At 33.5% G+C, this 27,676-nt stretch overlaps 4 protein-coding genes across 5 annotated transcripts; 3 read left to right on the top strand and 1 right to left on the bottom strand.

Annotated features, from left to right (window-relative positions):
* Window positions 1–1,586: 1,586 nt before the first annotated feature.
* On the top strand, window positions 1,587–3,851 carry LOC120262397 (thaumatin-like protein 1; the record flags this gene model as incomplete). The annotated part of the gene is made up of 3 exons (XM_039270503.1): window positions 1,587–1,680; window positions 1,763–2,474; window positions 3,561–3,851. Coding segments are annotated over 3 exons (984 nt in total), but the record flags the coding sequence as incomplete, so codon positions are not given.
* Window positions 3,852–7,979: 4,128 nt separating this feature from the next.
* On the bottom strand, window positions 7,980–14,430 carry LOC120259941 (endoplasmin homolog). Its single transcript, XM_039267401.1, is given in 16 exon segments — window positions 7,980–8,531; window positions 8,864–9,268; window positions 9,656–9,806; window positions 9,913–10,054; window positions 10,173–10,338; window positions 10,444–10,659; window positions 10,787–10,968; window positions 11,096–11,213; window positions 13,057–13,195; window positions 13,296–13,422; window positions 13,510–13,621; window positions 13,705–13,785; window positions 13,878–13,919; window positions 13,921–14,032; window positions 14,125–14,251; window positions 14,346–14,430. Coding segments are annotated over 16 exon segments (2,451 nt in total). The 5' UTR covers window positions 14,413–14,430; the 3' UTR covers window positions 7,980–8,267.
* A 2,024-nt stretch (window positions 14,431–16,454) lies between these two features.
* LOC120264856 (peptidyl-prolyl cis-trans isomerase CYP21-1) lies at window positions 16,455–22,200 on the top strand. 2 transcript variants are annotated; one of them, XM_039272723.1, is made up of 7 exons: window positions 16,455–16,743; window positions 18,904–18,982; window positions 19,762–19,809; window positions 20,954–20,977; window positions 21,146–21,328; window positions 21,597–21,672; window positions 21,760–22,200. In XM_039272723.1, exons 1-7 carry the CDS (start codon window positions 16,645–16,647, stop codon window positions 21,920–21,922), a joined length of 672 nt encoding a protein of 223 aa, XP_039128657.1. In that variant the 5' UTR covers window positions 16,455–16,644; the 3' UTR covers window positions 21,923–22,200. The 2 variants fall into 2 exon arrangements, with proteins under 2 accessions (XP_039128657.1, XP_039128663.1); XM_039272729.1 differs by lacking the exon at window positions 20,954–20,977.
* Window positions 22,201–22,652: 452 nt separating this feature from the next.
* LOC120260342 (proteasome subunit alpha type-7) lies at window positions 22,653–25,797 on the top strand. Its single transcript, XM_039267788.1, has 3 exons — window positions 22,653–22,950; window positions 23,036–23,450; window positions 25,382–25,797. The coding sequence occupies exons 1-3, from the start codon at window positions 22,778–22,780 to the stop codon at window positions 25,520–25,522; spliced, it is 729 nt and encodes a 242-aa protein (XP_039123722.1). The 5' UTR covers window positions 22,653–22,777; the 3' UTR covers window positions 25,523–25,797.
* Window positions 25,798–27,676: the final 1,879 nt, after the last annotated feature.

Below are 27,676 nucleotides of genomic sequence, written 5' to 3'. Positions count from 1 at the left end.
GATTTTATTTTTAAATGTTAATTTTTGTTGGTATGTTTATGATATATATATATATATATATATATATATTGTAATTCTATTTATTGATTATAAATTATAAATTAATATTAATAAATATACACGATTTTTGTGGTTTTACAATGAATAATAATAATAAATTATTAAATATTATAAAAAAATTTAAACATTATGACCGATTGATCGATCCAGATCAAACCGGGATTCCGATTAATTGCCCGGGTCATTGGGTTAACTCTTGGGTTTTTAATACGGGTTCGATGAGAGTATCACGAGTGGGCGTATAGCAGGATTCCTGTTTTTCGGTTGAACCCAGTAGATCTGACAACCTTGGTAAAATCTACAACTTTTTTTTAATGAAAACTATTTAACCATTGTCCAAAAATTGTGATTTATTTCATCATATTTGACAATTTAATAATATCTTTCATTTATTGCTTGCGTAGTCCAATAAATTTGATATTGTTGTATCCCAAAGTTGATAAGCGTGGATTATTACTCTGCTGTCATGCCACACTTCCTTCATTAATATTTTAGATTATTAAATGCCTTTTGGTTTTTCTGGTTTCACGTGTAGTGATTTTACTGTTTCACAGTAAACAAATATTTGTATTTCTAGTAGCAATATTCCATTTCAATCATGACCATTCATCATTTTCTTCTCCATATAAATGGTTAGATCTTCTTGTTAGCGATTGACTGCATTGCAAACCTGGTAATTAAAATATTTCATTTACAAGTTTAAAAGATTTTATTTTTTTGAAAATGTATGGTTGAAATATAAATAAAATATATGTATAATAATTTATTTATATTATAAAAATATAAAAAATAACTGATTACACATATGATATATTACTGGATTTAAACTCTAAAGAATTTTTTTTCATCGAAAAATCTTTAGAAAACTTACACCAACATTAAAAAAAAAAAAAATACTGAAAAGCTCAGTAAAATAATAGATTTTTTTTCTAATAAATATAAAAAATATTGAGCTTCTCAGTAAAATAATAATAATTTTTTTTTCTAATTAATACAAATTAACTCTGATATATGTGGTTAAATTTTAACTTTTTTTAATCATATGATTGAGACATAAATAATATATATATGTGATAACTTATTTACGTTATAAAATAATAATTAAAAATAACTGATTACACTAATAACATAATTTTTTTTTTTTTCACCATAAAAGTTCTCTGAAAATATACACCAAAACCAAATAATAAATATAAATCAGAATAAATAAAATACCAAAACTCTTAAAGAAAAAAAATAAAATAAAATAAATCTCTCCTAATAAACTTAAATCACTAAACTTTCATTAAAAATACGTGTCTTTATCCAACTATATATAAAGATAGAAACCAAAGACATAATCTAGTGGTTTTCTACCTTACTTATATTTAAAATATTTCGAGTTCAAAACCTCTCAAACACAATTAAAAAAAAAATAAAAAATACTACACTAATTTATAAAAAAAATATTTATATAAATTAATAACATTTAACTTTTTAACACCAATAAAACCAAAAAAACACACCTTTTATAATCAAACTCCCACATCTCTCCTCCTTCTCCCAAGCATCATCAATGGCATTCTCTCTCTTCTCCTCCTCCTTCTTCTTCTTCTTCTTCTTCCTTCTTCACCTTCAAAGGTATCTCCATTCTCTCATTCAATCAATCAATCATTCATTCACTCAATCATTCATTCTTTTTTGTTCTTGTTCTTGATGACAGTGAACAGCACAACCTTCACATTCACAAACAAGTGCGCAAACACAATCTGGCCAGCAACTCTCTCCAACTCCGGCACCGCTCCACTCTCCACCACCGGCTTCATCCTCCCTTCCGGCACATCCCTCTCCATCCAAGCCCCAACCGGCTGGTCCGGTCGTTTCTGGGCTCGAACAAGCTGCAGCACAACCCTCAACCACCTCACCTGCGCCACCGGCGACTGCGGATCCGGCCAAATCGAGTGTTCCGGCTCCGGCGCCACTCCTCCCGCAACCCTAGCCGAGTTCACCCTCGCTGGTCCATCATCCACAAAGGACTTCTACGATGTCAGCCTCGTCGATGGGTACAACATTCCGATGATGGTTGTGGCGGCGAATGGTGGGTGTGAATCGACGGGGTGTGCCGTGGATCTGAACAACCGTTGTCCGGCGGAGCTTAGGGTTGGAGAAGGGTGTAGGAGTGCTTGTGAAGCGTTTGGGAAAGAGGAGTATTGTTGCAGTGGAGTGTATGCAAACCCTAGTGTTTGTAAACCAACAGTGTATTCAGAGATGTTTAAGGCGGCGTGTCCAAGATCTTATAGTTATGCATTTGATGATCCTAGTTCTACTTTCACTTGTGATGCTCCTGCTGATTATTCCATCATCTTTTGCCCTAATCCTCTTGATCCTTCTTCTTCTTCTTCTTTTGGTGAGGATGATGGTTCTTCAAGTCCCAGGTGAGTGATTGTTCTTTTCAATTTCTCATACATGCATTGTTTTTTATTATTATTATTATTATTATTATTTTTTTTTAATTTCGTTAATTATTTTTTGATCTATTGGTATTGGGTTTTATTTTTGTTTCGAAACTCAGTTTTTGGTCTATTAATATTAAATTTTTTATTTAGGTTGATAATTTTTTTTTATTTGTAGTAGATGTTTTGTTTAGATTATTAGCGTCCTCTACCTAGAGTTATCCGTCAAAAAGCCGGGCAGAATCTTTTATTCGATTAAATACATAAATATGTTGAAATAATAATTTTACGCCATCTAAATAAATATTTTGCTAATAATTTTTTTTATTGGTATTAAATATTTTGTTTAGATTATTTAACTCGTCTTCCCTAAGTCATTTGGTGGTCATTTGGTTAGAGGATTTACGTCTTTCAAGAAAAAAAGATTAGATTGTCGATTAAATGCACAAATGTATTGAAATAGTAATTTTATATGCTCTAGATATAAAAACCTTTAGAGCATTTTTAGGACATCGGGCTTTATTTATTTGTGTTTCATAAAAAAAAAAATATTATTGATGCAATATTAGTGTAGTATTTATTTTCCCATGATAATTATTATTTATTTATTTAAAAGTTGTGAGTTGGTACTCTTCTTCTTCAGGGGTTATATGTTTGATTTGGTTCTTTTGAGAGTCTATTTCATAGTGGGGGAAAATAATTCCTTTAATGTGGTCCATAATTTGATAAATTCTAATTTAAACTGGTTTTTGTTTTTGTTTTTTTACTAGAAAAAGGTCATTGTTAATTGAAGAAAACATGTAGGGGAAAAAAAGAAAAAGAGAAAAGATAAAGTGAAAGATAAGAGGAGGGCTTTGTTCCTCTTTCTCTCTTCTCACTTTGTTTTATTCCCACCTTGTTTTCTAAACATTAATAAACTATTTATAAACTAAACCAACTAGCTCTATTAATAATAATCACAATTCCCATTAATCTAACCTTTATATATATATATAGATAATCTCTTATTCCAATCAAGCTAACAAATCTACACTGCTTTGTTTTATGGGTGGATATATTCCATTGCAGTCAGAAGTCAAGCAGAGATGGCACCACTGAACCAACCACAAAAGGAGTGGTATTAGAAGGTGGAGAATCTTGGCTTGCAAACTTGGCCATGGGTGATGATGCTCCATCATCAAGGAAAAATTTTTCTATTTTTCATCAATTTTTATTAATTTTCTTTTTAATCTATCTCTTGTTTTAAGTTTTAACACATTTAATATTAGCCTTGCTATTTTTGTTCCCCTGCTTATCATATATATATATATATATATAGATCTAGTTAATGTTTTGTTCTTTGCTTGATGAGCTCTTTAATTATGATGCAAAGCCATGTGATTAGTATGTTAATCACTTTTTATTTTTGTATTTATGGGTAAAGGTAAATGAAATTTGGGTGGAGAGAAATCATGAAATTAAGTTAAGGCTGCCAAAAGGACATAAAGTGAGGAATATGACATAATAATTTTTTTGTTTTACTCAAGGAAGATAATTAATTTGAGGATTAGATCAGAGTGACTAAGATGGACATATTTAATCAACTTTAAATAGACATTTAAATTTATTAAACATTTGGCAAACACTCCTAATTATGCTTCATGCCTGATGGTCTCCACAAAAGTTACACAAACAAATTACCATGTCTCAAAAATAAAAAGAGTAAAAGAGTAATACATCATCCCTTAAAACACTAGCCTTTACTTAAAAAAGGATATATATATATATATATATAAATTAGATATTTTCATCATTCTCATAAAAAGATGAGCAAGAAGAAGCACTCATGAAAAATTGTCATCTAGTTGGAAAATCACAGAGAATCTGGTCCACAGTTATCAGCTTATGTAATCAAGCTTTATAAGACTTTTATGATTTCTTTTGTGTCCAGATAATAATGTCAAGGTAGCGCTTGATTACCACTATAGACCATGTGCCCACAAATATATATATATATATATATATATAATAATATCAATGTCAATATATACAATTAATCATGGGTGGGCAAGAAAATATTTCTGTAAGTCCTAATCATAGTTGTTATGAGTTGCATCAAATAAACAACATTACCAACAAATGTTTTGAACCGTAAATTTTAATACTCCAAATTTAGATACCAAAACATACTCTCAAAATACAAGAAACAAAAAACCAAAGTTGTCAGACCCGGACCGGCCCGACTGATTCAACCGGAAAAACCAGGAACCGGCCATATGGCCGGCCCGGGTATACCCCTAATTTAGTATTATTTTTTTATTAGAAACCACAAAATCGTGTATATTTATTAATATTAATTTATAATTTATAATCAATAAATAGAATTACAATGTATATATATATATATCATAAACATACCAACAAAAATTAACATTTAAAAATAAAATATATTAATGTGTTATGTAAATACTTTCTAAAAATTTAATTTATTAAAAAAATAAAACAATAAATGAGTATAATTTTTAGTATAAAAATATAAAAAAATAAAATATTCTAATTAAATAAAAAATATAAGAAAATTTAAAACAAAATAAAAACTCAATTGAGATATAAGAATTAGTGAATTAAATTTCTTATCTATTTTAACAAAATCAATTAATAAACAAATAAATAAATAAATGACCCTGAGGGAAGTTCGATAATTATATATTAATATATTAAATTTATAAATATTTAAAAAATATAAAAATAAATGACATAATTATATATAAAGTCATTTATCAATTTAAATATCAAATTTGAGTAATTTTTAATATTATAATTATGGGTTTAGTATTATATTTGCTCATTATTAATTATTATAATATTTTTTTTTATATTTTATTATTTACCCCGGTTTAACCTCTGTTCGACCCGATCGAATTCATTGACCTCTAACTATTGGGCTTAGCCGGGTCATTACTTGAACCCGGCTATGACAACCTTGCAAAAAACCATAGAAATTGTCTTTAAAACGTTTTCCACATCAAACACAACCCCACAGTGTTGTGTTACTAATGTACACTGACACTGAACTAATTAATGGAGCTTGATAAAGTTGACTCTCTAGTCTAGTCCTGTGATGATTCCTTTAAGATATTGGAATTTGTATCCTATTTATTTATTTTTATATTATAATCTTCCATTAAGAAAGCACGCTTGTTTAATGTGACCAATAATAAAGTATGTTAAGTAGAGATGCCTTTGTGGCGCCTTCTCAGTGATAGAAAAAGAAAATATCTAAAAATTAATGAAAACCAAACATTTTTATTCCAGAAAAAGAGCAGCACACTCTCATCCACATTGATGATTCTCATTCACCAAAACAAATAATCTCTATAATGTGGAAATTTAGTCATAGTGCACTGCTATTACCCACTTGTCAATTGGATTTTGTATTTCCAATTTTAATTATGCTTATTATTAATGTTTTCTATTTTTAAATTTACTTATAGTGCCAACTGTGTTCTAGTCTATTAACAATATCCCTTGCATGTAAATGAGACCCAAGATCTACTCTCTGCAACGTAGGATAAGAGATAAAGTATATTTAGAAAACTACGAACGTCTCTTTCATATGGCTTGCCAACTTTGTTTAAAAAAAATTCTTTAAAGAATTATAGTATCGAAAGAGAAAAGAAAAAAAGAAAAAATAATGAATTTCCTAGACAGCTAAACTACAAAATTCAACGTTAATTTATCATGGTTAATTCAATCATTATATAAAGAAAATTAGAATACAGATCTTAAAAATCCTAATAAAAGTATAAGAAAAGTACTCGTAATTAATACAGTATATAATCACTAAAGAAAAAAAAAAAAGAAGAAGGAATCCAATGACATTGTTTTCATCTGAGTACAACACCCGTATTAATAATCACAGTGCATTGTTAAAGGTCTTAAACCCTAATAAAAGTTAGCCCTAAAGCAACCAATAGTTTCCAAGCTTTTGGCCAAAGTCACAACTATGAGGTAAAGATAAGGTTCTGATTCCTTATCCTTCAATTCATGTATGGAGAGATATCAGATGAGTTATAGTCTGACAGTGCTTTACTCTGCTGCACCAACATGTTGGTACTGAGGGCCATGCAAAGGACTACAAGAGAACAAAAAACTTTTTATATGGTTGAGTTGTATTGCTGCAATTAGTAACTCCTAGTGGTCCTCTCTAGTCAGAAATAACATTGGTACATTGCCACTAATAATTGTTCAATTGGTGAGTAATGGAGCATCCATACACAAGATTTACATGGACACATCTCTTCTACTGTCCATGTCTTTGTAGATGTACAAACAATTTGATTTCTAATTCTGGTAAAATTTGCAAAGGAAACCAATCAAGTAGTGTTTGACAGAAATTTCCAGGCAAATACCATGTATTTTACAGAGTAAATGAAATTCAATGCACAATTCAAACAGTGTAAATGTCCTAATACTAACTTTTGAATGTGCTTTCATATCATGTGAGAATGGTTTTAAGCACAAATACAATAACCAAGGGACAAGTAGAATAAAACAAATTTATCCTCATTGATTGTCCCCTTACTTTCAGTTTTTCTAATTTGTTTACTGAACGTTCCAAGCATATCAAGTCATCTAGTGGAAATTATAATGAACTCCTCTGGAATTGGATTCTATTCCCACTATATGACTTGATAAGCCAAATGGACATTTGAGTCAAGGTATATGAAAGCAATGTGACCATTCAAAACAAATTAAAGGAACACCACAAGAGCTAAATTCCTTGGCTGCCAAACATTTCATTGTTAATTTAAGTCCATGAAAGGCATGAGCATATTAACTTTGTCTTAATAACATAAAGCACACATTCACACACCTTAGTCACCTCCAAGCTGGTTGCTTTTCTGATATCTTTTGCCCTTTGATTGAAGTGAATCACTGGTTGATTCATTGCACGGCAAACTATGAGCCTCTGGTAAATATATGCATGTTGGCCCTAAAAGAGAAGATAAGGCACATTAAAAAAGTCTTGAGTAATAAAGAACAATCAATAAACAATTAAAAGAACGATTACATGGGACCTGCAAAAGACCTCCACCAAGATGCAATGTCCAGCAGCAATGAACTGAATTCTTTCTTAATTGTACCAGCTCAGCTCTCAAAATATTCCCTGAGTAAATAAATTATCACAAGAGATTGATTTGCATTCAAAGAATAATATCTATGCATATATACATAGAGATGTAAAAGGCCCTGCAAATAAGATTTTATGAAACAGTAAAAATTAAAGGCCTCCACTAGAAGTTCATAAGCAGTAAGAATACCTACCAACCAAAAGCTCAAACAAGCTCCATTAATCAATCTACAGTAACAATATCATGCAAGACATTTGAAGCCTGCTCCTGATTTCAGTGCAATATAGAACATATTTGTAAACAGGATTCCAGTGCAGTATTGAAGACATTTGAAAGAAGATATCAAACATAAACCTAGAACACAGAACATTGGTGAAAAAGTAAAGATGACACAATAGAGAATACCATCACAAGAAGTTGGATATTATCAAGAAGAACAACTTAGCATGAACTGATGGTCACAGCAACCAACTGAACCAGGTAAACCAGAATTAGGTCCAAGTTCAAGCAGTAAAGATGATCTCATTCTACAATAGTATCAGGGAAGAAACAAACATAATCTTCCGACAAGAAGGCAACCATAAGGAAACAGTGGTTTGGAAGGAAGATTTGCCGTGATGACCATTAGATCATCAATCTATGACTCCTAATAATAACACATCTATAACTCATCCTTGAGAGGTGAGGACCCGGCATCTTCAATATCAGCATCAGCTTCCTTGGTGGATTCTGATCCCTTCTCTTCAGCCTCAGTTTCTTCTGTATCATTGTCCTCTTCTACTTCAGCGTCAGAACTGATTTTCAGACTTGCCTTTACAGAATCATAAATGCTTGTGGCAAATTCTTTTGGATCATTAAGCATGAAGCCGCTCTCCATAAGAGCTGTTTGGTACATGAGCTTCGCAGCCTGCTTCGCACTCTCATCCTGGAGGTTATGAACATGAAATGGATTAGCCGAGTTCATCAGTATAAGAGCAATAAGGAAATAGGAGTTGTAAGGGAAATGAACCGGAAAATAAAGAACAGGACCAGCTCCAGGAAAACTCATTCCTTTATCACATGCATATACAATACAGGCAAAGCTTTGAAATAATAAAGAGAAGATGTCAGGAGTAAGAAATAAGGTGCGGAGGAATGGTAACTTGAGATGATTCTGGCTAAAAAAAACAAACAGAAGGAACACAACTTTGCAACTTGCATAAACAAAATATAAAAAGAAATGGAATAAAAGCTCTTCAATTTCATGAATGTAGGTACCTTCGAATCCAGTGCTACTCTCTCACGGAGTTCCTTGATGATGGGATGGCGAGGGTTAACTTCAAGAACCCTCTTGCCACGCATATAAGCTTGCTTGCTCGCATCAGAAAGAGTTTGAGACTGCATAATCTTCTCCATGTTTGCACTCCATCCGTATTTTGATGTGACAACCACACAGGGAGAGTTTTCTAAGCGGTTGCTTATCTTCACATCATCAACATTCTCACTTGCAAGGGCATCCTTCCACCATTTGGTGAGTTCCTTAAATGATTCCTTAAGGTCCTTCAACTTAGTCTCTTTACCAAGTTTGAGGCCCTCCTTGGAGATGTTCTGGAACTTCTTGTCTTCATAGTCCATTAGGTATTGCATCAAGTATTCATCAACTGGATCTGTGAAGAAAATAACCTGCAAATATATAACGATATTCTCTTAGTACTTATCAGAACTTTGTGTAGATAGATACAGACCAATTGCTATGATACATGTCGGAAGTCTTGGTCAAGAAACTTAATTGTGATGATCATGCTGCTTTAGCATATGTTGCACAAGGTAACTCTAATTAACTAGTACTTAGTACAAGTGATCTGCACAAGTCATGATCTAAAGCATACCACCAGAATTTCTTTTTAAGAAAAATCTCTTTAAATTTTTTTCTTGATGTTTGATGAAGATTCAAGAATCTATATTCTGGAAATACTTCAACAACTGATGGTAAGCCAACAGGTCAAATATGCCTTTCATTCATGCAAGATTATTCAGCTTAAATTGTGGAATTTAGGCAAGAAATCTGACCTCAAAATTCTTTTTTATAAGCCTCTCAAGGAATGGAGATTTCTCTAACTGCTCTTTGCTGGTCCCTGTAATGTAGAATATGTCCTTTTGGCCAGCTTTCATTCTAGAAATGTACTGATCCAGGGAGGTGAGTTTTCCTTCAGACTGGGTGCTGAAATAGAAATAACAAATATCTTAAGATTGCAGTAACTTCGCAAGACCACAAGACTGTTGTACATCATATATATGTATAGAGAGAGAGAGAGAGAGAGAGTTACGTTTCAAATCTGAGGAGTTTTGCAAGGCGATTTCTATTATGTGCATCTTCAATGATACCAAGCTTGATTGATTTACCAAACTCATTCCAGAATTTTGTGTACTGTCCCTTCTTTTCATCATCCTCACTGACTTCTTTTGAATCTGGTATACCATCAGTAGCGATGAGAAGATAGCTACTAACTTATTCTACCAGGAAAAATTGTGATCTCTAACCCTAGAAGCAAACAAGCATTTGAATCAATAAGATTGTTGGGTATACCAGACTTCTCTTTGCTGCCAGGCTCATCAGGATCCTCATCTGCAATTCGGCGAATCATATCAAGGGCCTTGCGAATAAGCTTCTTCTTGATGGTCTTCAAACTGCTGTGTTGTTGAAGCATCTCTCGTGACACATTCAATGGTAACGTGTCAGAGTCAACAAGACCCTGCGTGGATTAAGTCATGTCGATTTGATTAGCATACAGATCCAACTCCACCAGAAAACAGGGTTGAAACAAATAATAGACACCAATGGATGTCTCCGTGCTTACCTTCAAAAAGCTGAGATATTTTGGAAGAAGTTCATCAAACTCGTCAGAGATGAAAACCCGTCTAACATACAACTTCAAGTTGGACTTGTTAGAGTTGTAGTAACTTTCATAGAGATCTTGAGGAGCTTTAGGAGGTACAAAAAGCACTGCCTTGAACTCTACATCGCCTTCAGCAGTGAAGTGGCTCCAAGCCAAAGGCTTCTCCTCACTAAAATCCTGGATAAAATAAAGAGAGCTTTATCCATGGAACAAAATCAAGCCCTTTCCATACAGCAGTAATCCTCCAAGGATGAATAACTGTTACTATACAGCATTTAGTAAGTACGCAAAATTTTATTTTTACCTTAGCAATAGAGTGGTAGAATTTTGTGTATTCTTCCTCTGTCACTTCCTTGGGGTTTCGCAGCCAGATAGCCTTCACATTATTCAAAACCTCCCACTCAGAAGTTGTTTCCTTCACGGTCTTTGTCTTGGGCTTTTTCTCGGTGCCATCCTCTTCAGTTTCTTCCTCTGAAGTGGTTTCAGCTGTTACAACCAATAAAAGAACAGACAAAGAAACACATAAAAGTTAAGAGCACATCCAAAAGCAAAAATGGTTAGCCTGAAGGAAATCATTCAATTGGGTGAAAATGGTGTTAGCATAAAAACATACAGCTTTCCTCTTCATCAGTAGATTCCTCTTCATCAGAAGGAACTTCCACATCCACCTCTTTGGTTACCCAAAGATAAATAGGGAAATTGATGAATTCAGAGTACTTCTTGACCAATTCCTGCAACAGAGGTCAAATGTGATGTGCTGTCTTTCTCAATACAATTCTAGTCATAGATAAAAGCATAATCTCAACCATGAAACAATATCAGCATGCTGAGTTTAGAATAAAAGGAACCGATGGCCATTTTTCAGTAAAAGAAATCTACTGGTTATTACATCTAATGCGAAGCTATTCTCCACAGATGCGAATTGAAAGAAAAATACATTTTCTAATACAACTGAACCAGAATATTCAAGATAGTCATTCTAGGCACAAGACAGGATTTAATGCAGCCAGTAAATCATGAAAAGCACACAAGCAAACCAAAAGATTCAAGTAGGGATGACAACGGGTAGGGTATGGGTAGGGTATGCCAAACCCTTACCCGTACCATAACCCTTACCCCATACCCGTACCCTTACCCGTATCTTTTTGGGTAAAAAAAATCATACCCTTACCCTTACCCGCAGGGTACCCGCTTACCCGTTGTTCAAATTATCGAATTAAATTTAAATAATAATAAAAATAAATTAATTATACATTATATTACAATCTTTAAACACATGTCCATAAATTCAAAATTACAAGTTGATATATATTTGTTTATCTTAAATTATATAATCACATAAAAATGACGTATATTTAGGACTCAATGGTAACTCTATCTTTTGTTTTGTTCGTGTTTAACCATCTTGGTTTTTGTTTAAAATTTTTTCATATATCTATTATTTATATTTTATATAGCTTCAAATTTTATAAATATCTAGGAAGATTTTGAATATAAAAAACATTATAAGTAATTCTCATAAGTTATATCCAATTGATTTTTTATTAATATCTTATTTTTCAGGATGTTCTTATAATTTATAGAATAAATTATTATAACATTATTTTTTATATTTGTTTATTTTTTAATTTAATTATGATTCTTAATATATATCTAAAATTCAATTTTGATAATATTATCAAATATAAATATAGAAATTAAATAAAATTTAAAAATAATATATTATGAGAAAAATTTGAAGTATTATTTTTCAAATTAATCACTATGAAAAATAGATATTGAGTAAATTGTGAGTAAATGTTTAGTTTAATAAAAAAATATATATATATATATATATATATGAGAGGGTAAGGGAATGCAGTGCGGGTTTTTACCCTGCACCCTCTTCAACGGGTAAGGGCAAGGGTACGGGTAGGGTAGGGGCATACCCTTACCCGCCCCGTACCTACTCAAAAACTAACGGGTAATACACTTACCCGTACCCGTACCCGGTCAAAGAGAGTAATACCCTCTTTGACCGAGTACGGGTACGGGTATACTCGTCGGGTAGGGTACAAATTGCCATCTCTAGATTCAACAGGTAACTTGTCAGAGCAAATTGGCAAAAACATGTGCTTCCTATTGTAATATTATGTACACGATAGAACTTATATATTCTTTTATTTCCTCTAATTCATTTTCATCAACCAGAATGTTATGATATATTCTAAATCCATAATTGGATTTTCAATTTCCTAGGGCTCATAAGTGTTTCTGGATCTTGAAAACTAAAGGTGGTTCTCACACATTATTTCATACATTCAACTGAATTGGCAGATTCAACCATATTCCAGATAATTATTTATAACATTAAACTATGTTGCCAAAAGGATTACCTACAAGTTTAAAAATCAAAATGAACGATCCTAACTCCCAAGTCACCCCTGGCTTGAATCAGTTATCAATTTAACGACTTAAAACTCTCATTCTTCTCAGCTTATTGAGTTCAGCATATAATAAATTTTAACTTCTGAAATTCACAAAAGTAAAGGAGCGCATAATAGTTCTAATGATTAAATATATGGTTATACATACTTTCAGCTTGTCTTCCTCAAGATACTCCTTGGCTTCATCCCTGAGATGTAATCTAATTTCTGTTCCACGCCCTAGGGGCTCATTCCAAGTATCCTCCGAAATCGCGAAGGACCCATCCGCCTTGGACTCCCATACATACCTGGAGCACCACAGGGAATCCAAATTAAAGTTATTTCAGCATTTAAGCACACAAATGCTTTAATAGGTAAAACAAATATAATTGGGCCATAAAACCATACTGTTTATCATCATTGTGCTTGCTAACAACTTCAACATAGTCAGCAACAAGATACACTGAATAGAACCCAACACCAAACTGCCCAATAAGATTCAGGTCACCACCTGTCTGCATCTTCTCCACAAAAGCTGATAAAACGGCACAAAAATCAGTACAGAACACAGCTCCAAATGATGGAAAAACAACGAATTTTCAGCAAAGCGGCAGAAATATACCAGAAGTTCCTGACTTGGCGATGGTTCCCAAGTTCTTGATCAAGTCCTCCTTTGTCATACCAATTCCTCGGTCACGAATTGAAAGGATCTTCTTCTCCTTGTCCAACTTAATCTGAAATTAAATTGAACCCACATGAACAACATAATCCTTTAAAAGCAACATCCATTCCAATCTCAATCAAAAGAGGCACAAACCATGATCTCGAGCTTAGTGTTGTCGCCTTCCCCTAAGATCTCTTTGTCCGTCAGAGCAAGGAATCTAATCTTATCCAGTGCCTACATGAACACAAATCAAATAAACAAGCATCAACAAAATCACCCAATAACAAAAACTAAAAATGAACCAAATTTCGAGAAAAATAGCTTACATCAGAGGCATTAGATATAAGCTCTCTCAAGAAAATATCCTTTGTTACTGTACAACGAGTTGATGATGATATCCATCAGCCGTGAAACCTCGGCCTGGAACTCAAACTTCTCCGCGCTACTCCGCAGACTCTTCCTTGAGATCGACTCCGCCTCTCTAAATAAAATAATAAATCAAACACAGATCATACACCGGCGCCAAGGATCAAACACAGTGAACAACGGGACGAGAGAAATGGAGATGAATACCTCTTGGCAACATCGGCATCAGTGGAAAGCCCGCTGGGGATGGCCCCCAGCTTCTCCTCGACCTTCGGGGGGTCGACCGGAGCATCCGAATCGTCGGTCTCCTCAGCATTCGCATGGTGCTTATGGCCTGCATAGATCCAGAAGAAAAGTTAGCAAAACAACAAGGAGATCAAGGAGAAGCGATTGAAACCCTAGGGAGAAGCCATAGATCAGTGGATCACCGGGATCGGGGACGGTGGAGAGGAGGAGGAGGAGCAGGAGAGCAGAGGCAAGCGCCCAAGTCTTCATCTTTCGATCTTCGCGATCGAGTAGGGCTCTCTAGTGGTTTGTTTATAAAGGGGGTGTTGAGGGACCCCTAACGTAGACTTTGGAGTTGACTTACCCGTTGGATTTGTCCATCGTGGAGAATCGGACGGATGAGATTGGAGGAAGTGATACGTGGCGGTTTATGAGTGGCTGGGCTTCGGTTAGTGACGCGGAATTTTGTGGAGAGTGGGTGACGTGGAATTATGTCATTATTCTGACCAATCAGAGAGGTCCATCTGGATAGAAGTAATTGGGGATTTTTTGTGAATGAGTCCCTAGATTGTTTTTTAATTTTAAAAAGTCCCCGTATTATTTTTATAATTAAGATTAAGTCCACGTGGAGTCTCGTGATCGGGTTTAAGGACGTGGAATGTTCTGATCTGGGCCAATGAATGGCGTCCATCTAAGCTATCTACGTGTAAACTAAACTTTATTGTGGTCTTTTTATGAATACGTCCCTTATATTTTCTTTAATTTTGAAAATATCCTTGAAAATATAGTTTGATACTTTGATGGTTTATTTGGATTTTAAGTTGCAAATGATTGCATGTGGATAATACTTTGGTTTAATAATTTTCGAGCCTCATAGATTTGCATAGTTGATATTGATTTTATTAATTCAATATATTAAAAATAATATCGATGGATACTTTACTGATCACTTATGTCATATGCTATATAGTTATTGTGATAATTTTAGAACAATTATATATTTACTTATTAAAACACATCCAAAACCTTATATATGGAGCAGGTAACACCGTTTTACTTATATATTTTTATTTTATATGTTAAAAATAAAAATAAAAAAAAAAATTCCCAATTCAGAAGGTTATCCCTTTGAGCTGTTTAAAAATGTTGATTTGTAATGCGTCTTTTAGCAGCATATGGTGCAACAAGTGAAATTATAAGCCATTATTTTTCTTACATTGAAAATGGGATATATTTTTGGACTCTCACGTCTTTTAATTTCTATGATAGAGGTTTAAACATCTTTAAAATCCAATTTAAAAATATGATGTTACTTTTTGAAATACGGGCAATTTTTAGAATATATAATCGGAGAAATAATTATAAATTCAAATAATGACTTGTCTTTCACAAATTTCAATTTTTATAAAAAATAATTCTATGTTTCTCTCTTAGCTATTTGTAGTTCATAACATGAAGATAATCAAATCAAAAAACTTAAATACAATTATCAAACACAATTTTATTTTTTTTTACACCAGCACTCTCTGCCTACTAATGAGATTTATAATATAAAACAATCCTAATTTGAAAATTAATGGCTCGCTATATACACTATCTTTCAGCAACAATTCTATAGTTTTTTTCCCACATTTTATTATTATGTGAGATCATCTACTCATCGCTTGTGATCAAGGCGCTTCTCAATTTTATTCGCATGCTTTTCCCCTTATATTTGTACTTATATTCATTCTTTTTCTTAATATATTTTTGATAGCTAACCCAATTCTAAAAATTCCAATTTGTTATAAAAATTCTTCAAATGAAAGTTATAGTTTTATTTATAAAAACAATTTCATAAATCATTTTTTTTTGCATTAAAAAATTTATATAAAAAACTAATTATAATTTTCTATGTTATGAGAAAGCGATAAGCGTAACAAAGACGAACACGTACTACGTGGGAACAACACTCACCACCGAACCGTGCCTCCAATTTGTTATAAAAATTCTTCAAATTAAAGTTATAGTTTTATTTATAAAAACAATTTCATAAATCATTTTTTTTGCATTAAAAAAATTATATAAAAAATTAATTATAATTTTCTATATATATATTTTATTTTTTTGAGAGGCGATAAGCTAAAAACATACACGCGATGGAGAAGACTACCATCGAACGCGCCTCACCCTACGCGACGAGATCGAACTCGCCCAGCTCGACAATCGAGGCGAACACTTTACGCAAGAGACCCAAATGTTGTTTTCAGTTGTTTTATAAAAATAAAAAGATTTATATTTATATTTATATTTTAGTCCACATTTTCCTTTCCTCTGTTATAGAATCATATAGATCTCGCTTTCCATTCGCCCGGGGTTCTAGTGATGCACAGTAGTGATATACAAAGAGACTAGAAACAGCGAAGAAGAAGAACGAATGCGAGAAGCGGAGCCGGAGTGTAAGGTGGTGATCGGAGAAGAGCTCAGCCGGCGGTGAGCACGATCGGCGAATCGAGGGCCACGATGAACCTCAAATCTCTCACCGTCATCGCGTTCCTTGGCCTCATCTTCGTCTTTACCTTCTTCTCCTTCAGGCGGAGGGAAGCTCTGGTCTCCATCTCGGTACTTATTTTATCTCTTTGGATACAGTGATGCGATTCTTGTCGCTTTATTCCATGCTTCTAGATCTGCTTGTTGTTTTACCGGATTGTTCTTTTGAGTGTTTCGATCTCACATTTAGCTTCTTGGCACGATTCAGAGCGATCAGATTTAAGTTATAATTTTTTTTTTGGGGCATAAATATGACAAATAGTAATTAGGTATGTAGGATTTGTATTAATTTATTTATTTTCCTCAAGAAAGGATTTTTTTGCAGCTAGTGTGACATGCATGTAAATTTCAGTGGAATTTTGTGGAATGAATGGAAATTAGGTTGATCATGATGCTTCAGTTTGTTATTAAGTGGCAACAAACTCTTTGTCCATTAGCACCGGGTCCTGCGTAGATTGTTTGAGAAAATGAATTCAAATCTCAGCTCATATAGAGTGAGGGCACAAGTGTATTGAATTATTAACTTCATGTCTGTGCATGTCTCTGATGTGGTTTGTTCACATTGGTTAAAGAAAAAGTTTGCTATTAAATGAATAGGAATAGGAATGGTAATTCTTTACAGTTCATTGGAATGTTGGAAATGGTTACAATAGGGTTGATTGTGATGTTTCACTCTATTACGAGTAAATAGGAATGGTGCTTCTTTAAATTTCAGTGAGGTTTTGTGACATGGTGAAAAATAAGGTTCTTAAGCTTTCGTCTATCATCAGTTAATAGAAATGGTTTTTATTTGATTAGAGAACAAAATTCCTGTAACTTTCATTATGTTCTACAAACACGAATGAGGAAGATTATGTGGCGGATGTTTTGGAGTTTGAGATTCCATTATTGTTTTTGTAAGTATTGAAGAAAATCCTGTCTAGAGGTTTTGTTGGTTCTAAAACTCCCAAAGGAGGGAAATGCATTTTCATGATTTCATAGCCATTGAAACTATGCTATCTAACTATGTTTGGCTTCATGTATAATGATAGTGTGCTTTTGTCTCTCACCCCAGGTTTTTCTATCATGGACATTGTAACCATAATTTTAGTCTAAAGCCTTAATAAGTTTATGCGAATCATTTACGAGCCTCTAATTTTAATTTTTAAGTAAGCAAAAGAAAAAGGAATGGCCATCCTTCCCTCCGAAAGGAGATAAGAAAAAGGTACGTTATGATTTGTTACTCTAAGTTGCATTAATTGTGATGCAAATTTAAAGCAATGATCTTATCTCTTCTTCGTTATAGAGTTTTATGAGTTAAAACCACTTTTAAATCCTCATATTTTGGAGTGATTTCCAATTTAGTACCTTAGGATTTGATTTAAGAGATGATTTTAAACCTAATGTTTTAGTGGGTTATTTTCAAAAGCTTGCTAGTTCAAAATTGACCTAGTGGTTTAATGATGGTATAAGTAACCAAGTTGTAGAATTTATGGCAATTTGATGATGCCATGTTAGAGAAAACCTTATTAGATGTTAACATTATTTTGAACTATCTAAAATCATGATTTTGACAATGTCTATCGTGTTTCCATTGGTAGAATCATGTGTCCAGAGATGTCATCATCAATGTGTTATGCTGAAAAAGCAACCCAAACCAACCTTATATTGAAAAATTATTTCTTAAGTTACTATTTAATTTAAAATTACAAAGAAATGCAAGAGTACAATTATTTTATTCAACAACAAGAACAAACCGTTAGGGTCACTTCATGAAATTTTTTTCCTTCCTCGTTACTCTATCAAGAACCAAAAGACAAACCAAGATCAGTATCTCATAAAGTTTCTATTAAACACTTTTTAAATCTATCTCCGCCTTTTCTATAACCCTCCACTTGAATAGCTTCTACATTTTTTACGGGGGCTTCTATTGGTCGTTTAAGGATACGGCCATATCACCTTAATTGATTCTCTCTTAGCTTATCAGTAATAAGTATCACCCCTAATCTATTTCAGATAAATTCATTCCTTAATCTTCTCTTTCTAGTAACACCTGATAATGATAATTATCTCAACATTCTCATCTTAGCTATGCCCATCCGTTGAGAATGTCGTTTTTTAGCTGTGTATATCATATCTGGTCTAACAAACGTTCTATAAAACTTACTTTTCAATCTAAGAGTATTATTATTTTATTCATTTGTGTTTGGGCATGCTATCTTACAAATCAAGGCCTACTTGTTATTAATGTAGGAGGAAGTGACGGGGGAAGTGGCACATGAGGTTACCCATAGAGTTTATTTGGATGTTACCATCGATGGGCAGCAAGCAGGTATAACTTAGAATATGCTAAAATCCTTTGTTTCTGAAAAGCTATTGATCTTCTTTTAATCTGTGCTACTAAAAGGATTGCCCAGTCATTCTTCTTTCTTATTTACTTTGTTAATATAGGACTGGTTTATTAACTTTATTTATTTAGAGTGATCTAATATCTCTGTTTTTTATATTAAATGAGATCAAAGTAAATCATGTGGAGTGAACAGCACCAGGTTATGCCCATGGTGTTGCATGATATGCCTAGTGGACTCAATTACTTAATGCAATTGTTGATTGTTTAGTGGACATATTTTTGCTGTATTCCAAAGTTAGACCGCCTATCTAACCACCACCTTAAAGTAGTCAAATTGCTTTTGCTATGACATTCAATTGAGAAGGATATGCATATTCCATTACAGGTTTCAGCAGTTAGTGTTAGAGTTTATCTGAACGTGTTCTATTGTTAGGCTCTGAGAGAGTTTCATCTTAATTGTTTAAACTTTAAAGTTTAAACAATTCATATATGGACACTTTGAAGATTTTGAAATAATTAGGTACATCAAATGCATTTTATAATTTTTTTTTTGTATTTAATATGTTCCTTACGTTTTCATGTTCTTAAAAGACAATTGCTTTAGCCTTTAGCTCTACTTATGGTAATTGAATTTCATCAGATGGCTTTGAAATGCTTAGCAATTGAATTCATGTAATTATATTTTTGCTGATTGTTCCATATTGCAATCATTATTGTCATCATCTTTGTCATCTTTAATATCATCTGTTTGCATTCTCCAGGTAGAATTGTTGTTGGATTGTATGGAAATGTGGTTCCAAAAACTGCCGGTATGCCATATCCCAATACTTTATTACATATCTTAAAGATCCCAGAGTGTATTTTCCTTTATGTTATTTAGTTATTTGCTTTAGTATACTGCTTTGAAATAAAAAGATGGTGTTGTTATAAGGTTTCTGCATATGTTCTGATTCATATTTGTACATAGTGGTTGTCTATGTTGCTTGTGGTAGTGCAATATTTGCTTGGATTTTGTGCCTTTCCAAGTTATCTGTGAGTACTAATTGTTTGGTCTCTCTTTTAAAGGGTATGTTTCAGATGGTTAAAGACTAAAAAAACAGAACTATGAGGAACATTTATATTACATGTTGAGGACTTCATTAAAGAAGGGAGAGCATGATACATATTTAAATACCATAGTAAAGGGTATGAGCATATAAATGACTATGTGCAAATAAACACACTCCAAAACTCAGACCAGCATGATTGAGGAGAACTCGAATTTTGCGCACAGAAGCTAAACTGTGCAGCAGTTATAATATTCTTGGTTCATGGGCATTTACTTCTTCTGATTGATGAATTTTATATTTTTGACACATATTTTATTTTATTTTTTATTTTTTATTTCCCACCTATATGATACTAGGAAATATCATTGATTTTTAGCATTAGCCATGCTTGGAAAAGTTGTGCATGGACATATGGTTCTCCCCTCAAGTATAATTACTGTTTAATCTTGCCTGATTATAAGAAATCATATAATATAGACTTTTTACACGGATAGTTAATTGCAATCCTTATCCTCTTTAACTTTCTGATGTTCAATAAAAGAACGCTCTGGTCTGCTTACCAGGCTCCTTAACTGAAATATATGCCATGACCAATGACAGCAAATCAGTACTTAGTCACTGTTTCAATAATTTATTGACACCTATGGTTTTAAAAGCTCTCTCACGTAAATGTCTTCCAAATCAGACATGTTCACAAACTAAAATGAGCCATTATTAATATATATACCTAAACTGTTGTGGAAAGAGTTCATCTTGCATTTTTACCCTCATATTGATTTAGTCCTGCTCCTCATGAATTTCGTCAGTTAGTTAACCATTTGCATTTTTTGTTATGGCAATGCACTTAGTTGTTCCTAATTATTTCTGCTTGATGGCTGATGGACACATATCTTTGTTGATGCAGAAAATTTCAGGGCTCTTTGCACAGGTATGTGGGTGCTTCAAAAATATCTATAATTCATTTTGTTTCCCATGGATGGATTTCTAAAGCTCATTTATCATGAGAAATCTTATCCGTTACTGAAGAAAAGGGACATTTTTTACCATCTGAATAGCACACATTAATGGAGTTATATGAATTGTTTTTCTCTTTTAGGTGAGAAGGGTAAGGGAAGCAGCGGAAAGAATCTTCACTACAAGGGTATACCATTTCATCGGATCATTTCTGGCTTTATGATTCAAGGTGGTGATATTATTCGTAAGGATGGGAAAGGCAAGGTTTCAATCTATGGTGGCACCTTTCCGGATGAAAATTTCATCGTAAAGCACTCACATGCAGGTTATATACTTCTATTGCAATTTCTGAGTGTGTGACCATATTATGTCCCTTGGTAGTGTGTACTTCTGTTTAGTGACTACCATTCCCATTGACTTTCATCTCCACTCTTGCCTACTGATAGAGAGCACAATCCTTCTGCAAGATTCAGTTTTTATTCAGTTTAATATCCCAAAATGACATAATAAATCATGCCCTGTGATGCAAATACATCTTTATTGATTTTGACATGGGCTACACCACTTGGCTGAAACTTAGATTCTGCTTTCAGGCATCGTTTCGATGGCAAACTCAGGGCCTAATACAAATGGTTGTCAATTCTTCATAACAACAGTCAAAGCAAGCTGGTAAATTTCATCTGGCCTAATACAGGTACACAAAGTTATTACAAAAAACAAAAAATTGATCCTATCTCGGTACTATTGGCATTCCAGGTTGGATGGCGAGCACGTAGCCTTTGGTAAAGTCATTCAAGGTATGGACACTGTTTATGCCATCGAAGGAGGGGCCGGAACTTACAATGGGAAGCCGAGGAAGAAGGTTCTCATAGCTGACTCAGGTGAGATACCGAAGAGCAAATGGGATGAAGAGATGTGAACATCAACTATCATCAGTTTGCAGCAATGCTGAAGCTAAGAACATAGAGACAGTTATCTATGAAGAACTGAATTGGTTTTTCACAGCATGTATATTTTCTTAATAGTTTCCTATATAATTCTTAGGTGAATCACACCAAATGTGTGGACAAATGACATAGAAAAGCATATATTCCTCCAAGCTTGTATAAATCCTGTATCATTCGGAGAAGTTACACTTAATCATTTGTGGTCCATTTAACATATCACACAATCTGAGTAAAAACCAAATCCAATTCATATTGTTTTTTATTTGTATTTAATTTAGCAATGCGGGACTATAACCTTAAAAAGACCGGCCTAATCAGGCTAATAGGGTGAGGTTATTTTTCACATATATGCTATGGACTCTCCAATTAGGTGATGCGTGACTAAACCGGATTTGTAATATTATTCCTTTGACGTTTTTATCAGATCAGGCATTCTTCACTCAGTGACATTGGACTTGTCAGAATCCTTTGTTGATCAGTCACTCAGCCCCGCATCACCAGCTCTCAATGAAAGCATTAATGTGATCTTGTGAGGTTATGAATCTCGTTTATCTTCCTAATGTTAATAAATGGGCCGGATTCGGATCCACTACAGAAAAAACCCGCTAACCCGTTTTGATCTTCGGATCATTTCAATCGGATCCGGGTTTGTATCTTTCAAACCCGACCCGTTTTCAAGCCCGCTGCCTTGCTCTCCAAGTTCACCTCGTCTCTTCTTCACTTTTCTCCTTCCATTCTCCCTCTTTCTTCATCGAAGAACTCCATCCAAAGATCGAAGAGAAGAAACCCTAGAATCCTTGCGAGATCTCTCATTGATCGATCCATCCATGGCTCGCTACGATCGCGCCATCACCGTCTTCTCCCCCGATGGCCATCTCTTCCAGGTCGAGTACGCCCTTGAAGCCGTCCGCAAGGGCAACGCTGCCGTCGGCGTCCGCGGCACCGACACGATCGTTCTAGGCGTTGAGAAGAAGTCCACTCCCAAGCTGCAAGACTCTCGGTACTACTCCCTTTTTCTTCTAGGGTTTTAGGGTTCCGATCCGCGCTGTTGAAGTGGCCTTGATTCTTGGTTTGCTGATTTGCAGGACGGTGAGGAAGATTGTGAACCTGGACAATCACATCGCGCTGGCATGCGCGGGGTTGAAGGCGGATGCGCGTGTGCTGATCAACAAGGCGAGGATCGAGTGCCAGAGCCACCGGCTCACTGTAGAGGATCCTGTCACCGTCGAGTACATCACTCGCTACATCGCCGGACTGCAACAGAAGTACACGCAGAGCGGCGGTGTCCGGCCGTTTGGGCTGTCTACGCTTATTGTCGGGTTTGATCCCTACTCTGGTGTGCCATCACTGTATCAGACTGATCCTTCTGGGACCTTTTCAGCATGGAAGGCGAATGCGACTGGGAGGAACTCGAATTCTATGAGGGAATTCTTGGAGAAGAACTATAAGGAGACGTCCGGAAAGGATACCATCAAGCTTGCGATCAGGGCACTTCTTGAGGTATGTAGTTCTCTTCACTGATTTGGTTAATAAGAAAATCTTGTCTCTTTTTTGAAGTCTCCCAAGTGGTGTGCTATTCTTTGCAACTTGCAAGAGCTAGGGTTCATGAGACTAACAGTTTATTACTTTTGATGGACACTGGTTATTTATTTGGAGTTTCTTTTGTATGTTAGTGATTACAGTTTTTGCTATCTTTTCTTTGATTATAGAATGTTAAAAATGGTGAAATTCATAATCACATCACATGATTCATAGGATTAAGGATTGAGAAAACTACATGCATAATCCTGCATTACAGAAATCTCCAATTCCATATCTTTTGGGATGCCCATTGTCATGAGTAATTGTATGTTATTTTAGAGATCTGCTTAATCATGATCCTTTAGGATTTGCAAATGAAATATAAGTAGGTATCCTTAGTGATTCAAACATTTAGATCTTGCATAAATTGAGTTTCTTTCTTATTAGGTTTGCTTATATTTGTTTCGGCATATAGGAAAGCATTTCATACTTGATTTAAATTTGATAAAACGTTAAATATTTAGAGCAAATTGATTCTTACATAAAAGAAAAATGTGTAGCTTTCATCCTTCTGTCCTTGATTACTAAGCTTTATATATAACTTCCGGTGTATAGTCCATTGAGTAGAACATGTTCGTTGATTTTCTTTAATAAGTTGGTAGTTCTTCTACAAAACTTATGGGCTACGCTACATATAAATTTAAAATTTTTATTATTTTTTTCAGGCTATTTTTACAGTAATTTTTTTAGACACTCCATCTCTTTCAATACTAAATTTTGTTTAACATTTTATTAAGTTATGCTGTTTGGTTTAGTCCATTTATTGCTAGTTCATATCTTTCATTATTGTTTCAAGCAGTTCTAGTGCTTAAGGATTGCAGATTGGGTTTGTTCATAGGAGACATGTTGTGATATATATTAATATCAGATTTGTCGTGTGGCCACATTCCACATTTATGATATGCTGATCCTAGAGTGCCCACGGAAGTATTATTTTTTGAAACATGGATGAGTCTTGTGCAATTTATTTTATTATATGATGGGTATATTCATCTTAAACTTTGACCTAGAAGGCACTTCAAAAATATAGGGTTCTGATTATTTTGGACTGACTTGGTTTTGGTTTGGTTGCGAATCTAGCCGCACTTAAGTTACCTCTTATCGTTGTGACTTTTGGAAGTTTGATCGTCATGTTCAATTTATTATCTATATGAGTAGATAGTCCTCATGACAAGTTTTTATAATACAAAGATTTAGTTTTCTTACTTGTGGAAATGGTATTAAGAGTGGAAGGTTATTGTCTTCTTTAGGAGACTATGGAGTGGTGAAAACTGCCCACCTTTCATACAAAGTAAAGTTCTTCCTGTTATGTTTTCAAGAACCGTCCACAATCAAAATCTTTTCTTTGACTGCATCCTATGCCCATATGAGTGATCAAAATCTTCTAAAAATTTCGGCTAAGTTATGTTGTCTGTTTTCTGAAAGGATTGGTCTACTTATTCTTTTGCTCCCATTTTAAATTGCATGAACTTTTTAGCTTCAGATGCTAACTTGACATGGAATATTCGAAAGGTTATCTTCTGAATTATTGGTAGTTAGTTGTTTGTATATGATAAGCATTGCTATTGCATAATGATATGCTTCTTTTAACCAGAGGGCTGTCTATCAAAAGTTAGGTTGTTCTTGATCATATAGCTGCTATCTATAGAAACGTAGTGAGACACCTACATTTCTGTCAGTTTTATGGGGCTTATGTCATTTTGTGTGCAATCACCCATGCTCTACATGGAAAGACTGAAAATTTATATTTCAAGCTCCTCATTTCCGCTGTTGATCTGTTGTCTTTTCATTATTTATTATTGTATTTGATATATTTTTGTAGTTGTTATATGACATCAATTTTATTTTAGGTTGTCGAGGGTGGGGGGAATATTGAAATTGCTGTGATGACTAAAGAAGGCCTTCGTCAACTAGAAGAACCTGAAATTGAAGCAATCATTGGAGAGATTGAGGCAGAGAATGCTGCAGCCGAGGCCAAGCCTAAAGCCTAAATGACCTTCCAAAGGAGTTTATAACTGTATCTGAAGTTCTTGATTACACCTTGGCTATGTGCACATCTGATTTACTACCATTATTTTTTCTTGCCAAATTCTCATGCTGATGCTGGATCACCAGAGATTTAATTATTGCCTCTTTTCTTTTAATATGTGTAGTTTCTAAGACATCAGAATCAGAAACATGCCACACTCCTGCAATCATCTATATTGTTATTGGTCTGCTGCCATTTTGCTTACATCTGTTTGATATCTGAACCTTTATATTATCATCTTCATCGGCTTCATTATCATCATCATTATTCAGTATTATGATGTTCTTTCGAAACTTTAAATTGCCATGATTTCAGTAGTCTAAGATGTTGTAAAGAATCTGTGATCTAGGGTTTTGGGAGTTGATGATGTCTAGTGAAATGGGCCAGCAACATGATTTTTTGGGATAAGTTAAAAACTCTTAGATTTGTTCTTGTACACACTGTGTTGGCTTCTTGGTTTTCAATATGGTTAATGTATCTTGTTTATTTTATTTTGATTTTGGTTGATTAGATTTCTTGCATCAAATAAATCATTTTAAAAACCTTAAAAAGTCTGATTAGGAGAATTAAATAAAATAGTCATCATTTTGAAATGGTTATATATAATAAATGGAAATCAATTTTACTATGAAACATGCTCTCATTGAACACGGCAACTATGATGAGGTGATAAATTATCTCATAAACAAATAGTATGTTTTTTTATATATATATATATTTTACTATATATTACCTTTCATTTTCAAAGTCACAACAACATTCATCAATCTTATCTTCATCATAGAAATTAATGAGTTTCTAAGTGACATGTTAGAGAAACTTCCTATGTTGTTTTCATTTGGAAGCAACGCTAATTAAATTGTATTTGAATCTTGTTTTACAATTAAGACAACCTCAAAGGAAGTATTGACCATCAAAATCAATGGAGTATCACAATGAACCTTCTCAAACTTGTACCCTTTTTCAAGTAAGTTACTTCATTATAAGATTAACAAGATCATAAGAAACCAGAATGTTGGTGGACAGAGTGATGTTACTTTTCTTTTCTTCAAGCTAAAAATGAGTTTAATTTTCCCAATAATATATGTATTATTAACTAAAGTGTAGTTAATTATACTATGAGTTAATTGAGCATTAATCAAATGGTAGAGATAAACTTCACTTATAATGACATCAACTTAATTAACACTATATATTGTGCTGAAGTTGCATAATTATTTATTTATTTTATTTTTTTTAATTTCAGTTTCACACGGAGGCCAAAATGACTACTGTGTCCACTTAATGAAAACAAGAATAAACAATGAACAATAAATAGATATAAGATATTATCAAATTCAATCTTCTCAATATTAATCTTTCTTTTTCCCTCAATGTAAACACATAGAAAAGTGGCTACCTAGTGTTATTCTCCCACCACCCACTTCCAGTCAACTTAGAGATTCACAAAGACACTCTATTTATTTATTTATTTATTTATTTATTTTTTATTTATTTTAAATTAACGCTTATAAATAAACATATCAAGATAAAGAAACTTTTTGAAATACATGTGCTAATGACTAATTAATGTATCATTTTATGGTTGTACTCAAAGTAATTGCTTTGGCCTCCTTAATTGATCAACATGTTATGTAAACCTCTTGTTAACTAAACAACTCATGTATACATTTATTGGTGATTCATCTTATTTATTAAATAATAAATGGATCTATTTACTAATCAAACACTAGTAACATGTAATGTAATAGTAAAAAATATGTGTGTGTATATATATTATGTCCCCCTTCATATTTGGTATTTAACTTCAATTTGTTTGGTTAAAATAAATGTATTATCTGTTAGTGGAGAAAGTGGATTAATACTAAGATTCAATTAAGTAAACAATATTAACCATTGAAAGAGTCAAAGGCCAAAAAAGAAGATATTTTCAATCATGCCAAACAAGAAGATATTTAATACTAATCAATTGTATTTGACCCATGATTAGTTTAACCCTCTTAAATTTTAACATAGTAAATCCCTATTAAAATAAGAAGATATTTTTAGCTTTGATTGGTCAAGTGAGAAGGCCTGTGTTAGGTGGATGTTGGAAAATGCATGTTAATGCATATAA

This window comes from Dioscorea cayenensis, chromosome 1 (genome assembly GCF_009730915.1).
Source record: "Dioscorea cayenensis subsp. rotundata cultivar TDr96_F1 chromosome 1, TDr96_F1_v2_PseudoChromosome.rev07_lg8_w22 25.fasta, whole genome shotgun sequence".
Classification (NCBI taxonomy): domain Eukaryota; kingdom Viridiplantae; phylum Streptophyta; class Magnoliopsida; order Dioscoreales; family Dioscoreaceae; genus Dioscorea; species Dioscorea cayenensis.
This window is presented reverse-complemented; position numbering and strand designations above follow the sequence as displayed.